General features: G+C 32.9%; 1 protein-coding gene across 1 annotated transcript; it reads right to left on the minus strand.

Moving 5' to 3' along the window:
* Nucleotides 1-357: 357 nt before the first annotated feature.
* Nucleotides 358-3678, minus strand: LOC124940011 (nucleobase-ascorbate transporter 6-like). Its single transcript, XM_047480487.1, has 14 exons — nt 3544-3678; nt 2894-3015; nt 2702-2799; nt 2457-2633; nt 2226-2326; nt 2072-2147; nt 1942-2001; nt 1681-1865; nt 1508-1604; nt 1333-1419; nt 1203-1261; nt 947-1116; nt 711-871; nt 358-636 (listed from the first exon to the last, which is right to left on the minus strand). Exons 1-14 carry the CDS (start codon nt 3603-3605, stop codon nt 418-420), a joined length of 1674 nt encoding a protein of 557 aa, XP_047336443.1. The 5' UTR covers nt 3606-3678; the 3' UTR covers nt 358-417.
* Between the last annotated feature and the right edge of the window lie 5923 nt (nt 3679-9601).

Consider the following 9601-nt stretch of genomic DNA (forward strand, 5'->3'; position numbering starts at 1 on the left):
GCACTAAGGTTTTTTGTGGAAGAAGTTAGAAAATGGTGTTGCAAGTTCTCCCTTCGGGCTAAAAAATTATTTGAAATGTACCCGGGCTAAAATTAATGGAAGAATAGGCATAGCTACTATTTAGGCTATCTCAATCTTCGGGACGGATTGGTTCACAAATCCTTCTCATCACCCTGTTGGATGTAGTCTTTGGGGCTAGAATGGAAATCTCTCTATAGGCAATGAGTCATTTGTTAGCTTCTAAAATATCGTTTTTTCGGGTGGAGTGTTGTCATGGTAGTGAGTTTTATCTTGGTGTGTTTCAATTCTTCAAGTATATTAAAAACCACTTCAATCAACTTATAAGAAAATTGTAGCAGAAGGCAATGAAAAACACACTTGCAAAATCCATGTTCCCAGCAAAAGGAAATTCTATACTTATACAGGCGGAAAAAAACTATTAAGATTGAAAGGCAATCTATAGAATTCGTCGGTTCTAGGATCCGTGTTGTACTTGACAAACCGTTCCCACATCTGCAACCCATTGTCTCTCCGACCATCATCATTCTCGCGAGGTAGAGTCCGATCCAACAGAATAGCGATCACAGCAGACACCGTCACATGGGATGTAAAGATGACTGTTAACATGTCATTGAACTGAAGAACCACAAGATTCATATAAGAGAAAAAAATATTAATAACTAAATAAATTAATCAATTTTTTGAAGTACCCATCTAGCACGCGTCTGAATGGAGCCATGCCCGGAAGCAATTTCATGTTCCCTGAAGTATTGCGGTATAGAAAGTCCAAGGAAGAACGACAAACCGAGTATCATTTTTGTTCTGAAGCTGTTTAAATTGCAGAATTGAAGAAAACCAAGTCCACCAGAAGCTGCAAAACATTATAAATTTACTAAGACCCAAAAATCCGAAAAACAAATTTGATAGAGGCGAAGATACTACTTACAAACGTAGCCGAAGAAGATACAGAAAAGAGCTGCAAAAATTGGAAGAGGAATAGATGCAAAAATTGCTCCAAATTTCCCAACTATTGAGAAGAAAATCATAAAGACAGCTGATATTTGAACCACTCTTCTGCTTCCAACTTTTGTCATTGCCAAAAATCCAGCATTTTCTCTGTTCAGACAATTAATGTTTAATTTGGAGATAACATTAAATGATTTTTATGACAATGTTTGGTTTTACGCCACTCGTATACTTACGCCGATGCACTACAGCCCGTTGGACAACCAAACAAGCCCGCCATCATGGTGCCAACTCCCTGAAACAAAACAAAATAAAAATTGCTCAACGTAATCATATTGAAAGAAACGTAAGTCGCGAAAAATTTACCATCCAGCCCGTTCCACGGCTTAGGACAGACGCCGGGGCTAGTGTGGCGCTTCCAAATCTTGCCGTAACAAGAAATACACCTGTTGACTGCCAAAAATAAAATGTTTTACAAAGACGTATTTACAAAAAAAAAAAAAAAAAAAGGGATTTTCAATTTACTAAAGAAGAAAAATACCTCAACTGAAGCAACAAGGGCTGCTACCGTCATGGAAACAACGCTTCCAGCATTAAACGTCGGGTTTCCCCACTGACACGGGTAAGGAATGTAAATCCTGTATGGAAAAAAAATTGATGTTTTTTAATTTTCCAGTCGAGTTAAAACATGTTTCTTTGTTTTTTTTCCTTTACCATGGAGCAGCACTAACAAGTCTTGAGTGATCGGAACTGCAACTAGATCGAGTTTCTGAGTTTGAGTTTTTATATGCACCACTTGATGTCAAAATTATAGCGTAAATCCATGCAAACGCGATTGAGAACACAATCGCGTACAGGTCACATACTCGCCCTGCTTTTTTAAGATAATAAGGAAGATACTGCAAAGAAAAAAAGAATGAACATAGCAAAATCATGATCATCTAAAAGTACTAGACAAAACCGCGAATTACTTGCCTGTGAGATTAAAACAACTAAAGCTAACTCCGGGAGCCCAACTTCCGCGCATTTTATTAGCTAGAATGTAAAGAAAAATTAAACATCCGAAGAAATAAAAAGAAAAGTAGAGTGATTTATAAGATTTTACCAATGGGAAGCCAAGAGAATACAACCCAAGTCCAGTAAAAGTCACAATAGGAACCATGGAGAGTGGACTAAGTAACCTGAAGAAATTCAACATTAAACCAAATCTCAATTAAAAAATAATACCGTTAATGTAGTTAAAATTTGATGCAACTGACCTAACAACAATTCTCCATAACCCTAAGAAACCTATTACAAGTTGGAAGCATGAGGAGATAATCAAAGCGCCCTGCACGTCCCTCATCGCCGACTCAAATCTCTACCATCAATACAATAAAAATGAATAATAATTTTAAGACATGGTGTGTTGATATATTAAAGAATTAACTGCTACTGAAACAGTGTCGCTAAATGTAACAAGCTATTATTTTAAAATAAGTAATATGTACCTTTTCAGGGTTAGAGCATGATTCAAATCGTTTGGAGTGTATAATAGAAGCCATTGGGATGAGAAAAGAGTAAGATCCACGCATCACAGATGGAAGCCGCGTTCCAAACGAGGACTGTAACAATGTGCTTACTCCAGAGACAAACATAAACGTTTGTATCAACTTAACCTTTTGAAACTACAAGTAAAAACATAATAAATTAATGAGTAAATGTTCTTCCACTTAAAAAAAAACATAATACTTACATTGGAGCCTCCCACTTGATTCACAAATATGGTAGGGATGAAAATAGTAGTGCCAAGAGCTACAAGAAAATGTTGAAACCCTAAAGCAATCGCTATCACTGCAATTAAGACAAATAGCATAACAAAGATTGAAACATAAGCTTGAAAAGCCATAGATTTTAATGATGAGAGAAGAAAGAAAAAGAGACTAACTCAATGGTGGAGAACTGTTGATGCAGTAATGGACGCCAGGGAGCTGATCCAAGATGGGAAATGGCTTTATCTCCTCAAATTTTGGAGCATTACATCCACATTTACAGTTTTCTTCACATTCCCTTGTCATTATAATAAGTAATCAAAGTTTGGGAAGATGAAGAAGACTACAAATTTTCCAGCTCTCCAATGATTTTATCTTATATTTACTAACCCAATTCCCATTTCAAATGAATTCTTGATTTGTTACCGTTAAAGGTATAAATTCTCAATATTCATTATTTATATGGAGTTAAACTTGTCAATCAATGATAATATTTGAGTTAAAAACAAATGATATTGGACAATATATATTAATCTTACCGTTATAAAATCTGTCATAAATGACCCTCCTATGATCTCTCTCACACACAAATTATAAAAATAATTAACTTTAACCTATTAAAATTTATATATATAACATAACTTATAATTTATTAACAAAATTTAATTTAAAAACTTATGAAAAAAAAAAAACAGATAGAAGAAAACAATGGATGGTGTACTGAATCTCCGGACCACATTTTATAAATTAGATTTGAAAAGACTTAGCAAATATACAATCCCATTGCAATGGGATGAAGGAGTAACCAAAATGTGAATCTACTTACCCAAAATGTGCAATTTCAATGGGACAGAAAATAAACAAACCTGATACAAAAATGTATACCATATCATTTCATGTTCTTTCCAAATCTGTAACATGGACAGACAGTTGCAAAGAAAATACATGATATCTTTCACATAACTACACAATATTTGTTTTTAACATAGATATTAGTAATAGAAACTATCTATGATAACTCAGACAAAGCCCACATATCCCAGCAACAATACTTATGCTAAGAGATTAACATTTTCACTATTTAATAACTGAAGTAAGAGAAGTACATATTAGAGATTGATAATCCAAAGAGCAACGAATCAAAAAATCTACATCAACTAAGTGACTATGACGGTATTTCTGGTTGAGGCATCAATGCGCATTAAACCAACTGTAGTATGATCTTTTCAACTAACCATCATTTAATTTTGGTATAAAATGTAAATCAAGCATTTTGGTTAGTCAGTAACATCTAAAAGCACCTCAATTTGTTTCTGAAAGCTAAGCTGGTAGAAACATATGTATTCAAGTTTCATTTGGAAAACATGGAACATCTACTAAAACTTAAAAATCTTTCAACAATTCATCCATATCATGTATACCAAACAAATAGTCATTTTCAGCAAGCAATTTGTAGACAATTAACTAAAATACAGAAGTAGTAAATAAATATTTTCAGCTGCACTGGACGGAACCAAGGCTACAAGGCTTTATCGAATGTCACAAAATACAGTGATTATAAAGAAAAACATAGAACCAAACATGGCAACAAATAAAGAAGAATGGTTAACCAAACAACCAATGAATTGCATAATTACACCTCAAAATTTAATAAGCTAGTTAACTGTATATAACTTACTAAGTCACAAATGTGCTCTTTGAAGGCAGCCTTTAATCTCTCTTTTCCCAGACCATCCAAGAAGAAAAGTAAGAAAGATAAATAATTTGTGCCTACCAATTGCCCTGGTTCAGTACAAATAATGTTAGTCTGACTTTAAGGGAATATCAGTGAACAAAATGAACTCCAATTTTAAGATTAGGGTTCTCGAAAATCTGTTTCAAGAAATACAAGCAAACAAATAAGAAGATATGATGTAGAGTAATCAAGATTTGCATGGAGATCCAAGTATCGTAACCTATTGGTCCTCCGAGAGGGATGAGCCAGTCCAACTAGTGGCTTGTAGGCAGCTAGTAAGGAGATAAAAACGGCGGAGCTCAGTCTGTTGGTCATGGCTCCAGAATCCAGGCTATGAGAAAACCAAGAAGAAGGAGAAGAAATCAAATAATGCGAACACTATTTACATGATGCAAAGCATGATTAACGAACACTAATGGAATGGAATGGAATGGAAATACAGAGAACAGATAATGGTAGATCATGAATCTAAGAAAATTGTTGGCTTGTCTGGCTCAATTTCGATCGGCGGCAAAAATCTGTTTGGAAGACAATACATAGAATTCACGTCTGATAAGATCGGTTTTCAAGTTATTCGAGTTTAAATTTTTTTTTTTTTTTTTTTTTATGTTTTCAAATTTTTATTTTAACATGTTTTCAGATTTGTGTTTTTTGAATTTTTATTTTCTTAAATTAATTCAAAAAATAAATTAGAATAAAATTCAACTGATTATGTCTAATAAATTATATAATATACTATAAAATATATAATTAAAATAAATAATAAATAATAATTTTTATTTTTATTTTTATTTTTAAATAAAAAACCTTATTAATTTAAAATTTAAATTTGATTTATTCAAATTATTAAATATTGAACACCCATTGATTGATTTATTCGAATTACCAAATATTAAACATCATAGTAATTTAATTGTATCAAAAATAAAAAATCATCTTAGAAAAATTTTATCAAAACCAAACAAAGGTACCCCGTTTGAGCTCATGGGGAAATTTGACGAAATGATTCTAATAATTTTTCTTATTTGACTTTTTGACCCGCGCTTAAAATAAAAGATGTTGGTGACATATTTTTCTTTTTTTTTGGACGATTTTGCCCCTGTCGCGAAACGTCCTCAATTGCGAGACGCAACCGACATTCGCGAGACGCAACTGACACTCGCGAGTCGCAACTGGTATTCGCGAGACGAAATTATTATTTTTTCCAAAAGATAAAATAAATTTTTTTTCACAAGGAATCCACGCAAGTGGGATATTTTCATCCGGAAAAAAAAGTGTCACCAGCGCATTTATTTTATGCACTTGTCAAAAAGTCAAATAAATTGATTTATGTTTCTATCTTAAATATTATCTTGCATTCTATTTACTCCAAGTCATTTTATTCTTTCACTAAAATATTATATACTTTCTATTTAAAAAAATAAATATTTTATTATTTTATATTAAAACAATATCAACTAGCATTTAACCCGTGCATTTGCACGACTAATAATATAAAAACCGTGAAAAAAAATTACGGATAACATTGTTAATTTTATTTTTAACCGTTTTAAGTTTATAGGTGGGTCAACCCACAATCCGACCCAAATATCCATTTACTCAACATCATTATATATATATATATACATTAGTTAGTTAAAAAGTTGAACCTATATTAATATTAAAACGTCCCGCGTTTATCAAATTTGGTGTTTAATTTAAAATATAAATTCTTTGTAGCCTAGTTGGTTAAGAGTTGTACTTGTTTTGTTAGGTTGCAAGTTCGAAACATACCTCTAGCATTTTTAATTTTATTTTTAACCGTTTTAAATTTAAAGGCGGGTCAACCCACAATCCGACCCAAGTATCCAAATTAACCACAACTCTCGACCCGGCAATCCGGACACTTTAAAAATTAAGCATCATTATATATATATATATATATATATATAGATTAGTTAGTTAAAAAGTTGAACCTATATTAATATTAAAACGTCCAGCGTTTATCAAATTTGGTATTTAATTTAAAATATAAAGTATTTGTAGTCTAGTTGGTTAAAGAGTTGTACTTGTTTTGTTAGGTTGCAAGTTCGAAACATACCTCTAGCATTTTTAATTTTATTTTTAACCTTTTTAAATTTAAAGGCGGGTCAACCCACAATCTGACCCAAGTAGAGATGGCAATGGGTACCCGTATGCCCGATACCCGTGGGTACCCGATAGTCGGGTTCGGGTATTTTAAATCGGGTTCGGGGTCGGGGTCGGGCATGGGGAGAGGGAGAAGGTACCCGGTCGGGTATGGGGTCGGGGATGGGGAGTGTGCTAAACCCAAACCCGATACCCGATACCCGGTTATATTAATATTATTGATTTTTTTTATTAAAGTTTAATGTGTGACTTTTCAAAAATGCTTCATCATTGCAAATGTATCATAAATATGCATCATTTAATTTGATCTTATCCAAACTTCACTCCAACCATAGTCATAAATACACTACACTCCAACTTTAATTATTTTATATTCCCAAAACAATATTTCTCTACATAACTTCAATTTTTATTTTAATAACAAAATATTACTCTCTCTCATACTTCTTCATATTCAATCTCTAGTTTTTTTTAATGTTCATTCTACTTTTTTTTCCACTCTAATTTATCTTCTTCAAGATTTACAAAAATTATGAGGTAGGTAAGTATTGGTTTTATTTTTATTTTTAATATTTTGATATAACTAATGTTAAAATTATTTATTAAAGTTGTGTTTCTTTTTTTTTCAAACTTTATAATATTATAAGTAATTTAATCGGGTAATGGGTACCCGTCGGGGATCGGGTAACCGACGAATCGGGGATAGGTATAGAAGTAGAGATACCCGTCGGGGTCGGGGTCGGGTAGTGAAATGAAAATCGGGTTCGGGGATGGGTACTCCACTACCCGTCGGGTAGGTACCCGTTGCCATCCCTAGACCCAAGTATCCAAATTAACCACAACTCTCGACCTGGCAATCCGGACACTTTAAAAATTAAGCATCATTATATATATATATATAGATTAGTTAGTTAAAAAGTTGAACCTATATTAATATTAAAACGTCCCGCGTTTATCAAATTTGGTGTTTAATTTAAAATATAAAGTCTTTGTAGTCTAGTTGGTTAAAGAGTTGTACTTGTTTTGTTAGGTTGCAAGTTCGAAACATACCTCTAGCATTTTTAATTTTATTTTTAACTGTTTTAAATTTAAAGGCGGGTCAACCCACAATCCGACCAAAATATCCAAATTAACCACAGCTCTCGACTCGGCAATCCAGACACTTTAAAAATTAAGCATCATTATATATTAAAATATAAAGTATTTGTAGTCTAGTTGGTTAAAGAGTTGTACTTGTTTTGTTAGGTTGCAAGTTCGAAACATACCTCTAGCATTTTTAATTTTATTTTTAACCTTTTTAAATTTAAAGGCGGGTCAACCCACAATCTGACCCAAGTAGAGATGGCAATGGGTACCCGTATGCCCGATACCCGTGGGTACCCGATAGTCGGGTTCGGGTATTTTAAATCGGGTTCGGGGTCGGGGTCGGGCATGGGGAGAGGGAGAAGGTACCCGGTCGGGTATGGGGTCGGGGATGGGGAGTGTGCTAAACCCAAACCCGATACCCGATACCCGGTTATATTAATATTATTGATTTTTTTTATTAAAGTTTAATGTGTGACTTTTCAAAAATGCTTCATCATTGCAAATGTATCATAAATATGCATCATTTAATTTGATCTTATCCAAACTTCACTCCAACCATAGTCATAAATACACTACACTCCAACTTTAATTATTTTATATTCCCAAAACAATATTTCTCTACATAACTTCAATTTTTATTTTAATAACAAAATATTACTCTCTCTCATACTTCTTCATATTCAATCTCTAGTTTTTTTTAATGTTCATTCTACTTTTTTTTCCACTCTAATTTATCTTCTTCAAGATTTACAAAAATTATGAGGTAGGTAAGTATTGGTTTTATTTTTATTTTTAATATTTTGATATAACTAATGTTAAAATTATTTATTAAAGTTGTGTTTCTTTTTTTTTCAAACTTTATAATATTATAAGTAATTTAATCGGGTAATGGGTACCCGTCGGGGATCGGGTAACCGACGAATCGGGGATAGGTATAGAAGTAGAGATACCCGTCGGGGTCGGGGTCGGGTAGTGAAATGAAAATCGGGTTCGGGGATGGGTACTCCACTACCCGTCGGGTAGGTACCCGTTGCCATCCCTAGACCCAAGTATCCAAATTAACCACAACTCTCGACCTGGCAATCCGGACACTTTAAAAATTAAGCATCATTATATATATATATATATAGATTAGTTAGTTAAAAAGTTGAACCTATATTAATATTAAAACGTCCCGCGTTTATCAAATTTGGTGTTTAATTTAAAATATAAAGTCTTTGTAGTCTAGTTGGTTAAAGAGTTGTACTTGTCTTGTTAGGTTGCAAGTTCGAAACATACCTCTAGCATTTTTAATTTTATTTTTAACTGTTTTAAATTTAAAGGCGGGTCAACCCACAATCCGACCAAAATATCCAAATTAACCACAGCTCTCGACTCGGCAATCCAGACACTTTAAAAATTAAGCATCATTATATATATATAGATTAGTTAGTTAAAAAGTTGAACCTATATTAATATTAAAACATCCCGCGTTTATCAAATTTGGTGTTTAATTTAAAATATAAAGTCTTTGTAGCCTAGTTGGTTAAAGAGTTGTACTTGTTTTGTTAGGTTGCAAGTTCGAAACATACCTCTAGCATTTTTAATTTTATTTTTAACCGTTTTAAATTTAAAGGTGGGTCAACCCACAATCCGACCAAGTATCCAAATTAACCACAGCTCTCGACCCGGCAATCCGGACACTTTAAAAATTAAGCATCATTATATATATATAGATTAGTTAGTTAAAAAGTTGAACCTATATTAATATTAAAACGTCCCACGTTTATCAAATTTGGTGTTTAATTTAAAATATAAAGTCTTTCTAGCCTAGTTGGTTAAAGAGTTGTACTTGTTTTGTTAGGTTGCAAGTTCGAAACATACCTCTAGCATTTTTAATTTTATTTTTAACCGTTTTAAATTTAAAGGCGGGTCAACCCACAATCCGACCAAGTAT

The sequence above is a fragment of the Impatiens glandulifera genome, chromosome 5 (assembly GCF_907164915.1).
Source record: "Impatiens glandulifera chromosome 5, dImpGla2.1, whole genome shotgun sequence".
NCBI classification, from domain to species: domain Eukaryota; kingdom Viridiplantae; phylum Streptophyta; class Magnoliopsida; order Ericales; family Balsaminaceae; genus Impatiens; species Impatiens glandulifera.

Coding starts and splice junctions, on each gene's coding strand:
- LOC124940011 (XM_047480487.1), bottom strand. CDS start 3,605: ATGGTATACATTTTTGTATCAGGTTTGTTTATTTTCTGTCCCATTGAA. Junction 1,866..1,941: donor TAGTTGTTTTAATCTCACAG/GCAAGTAATTCG, acceptor TTTTCTTTGCAG/TATCTTCCTTATTATCTTAA. Junction 637..710: donor TTCAGACGCGTGCTAGATGG/GTACTTCAAAAA, acceptor GTGGTTCTTCAG/TTCAATGACATGTTAACAGT.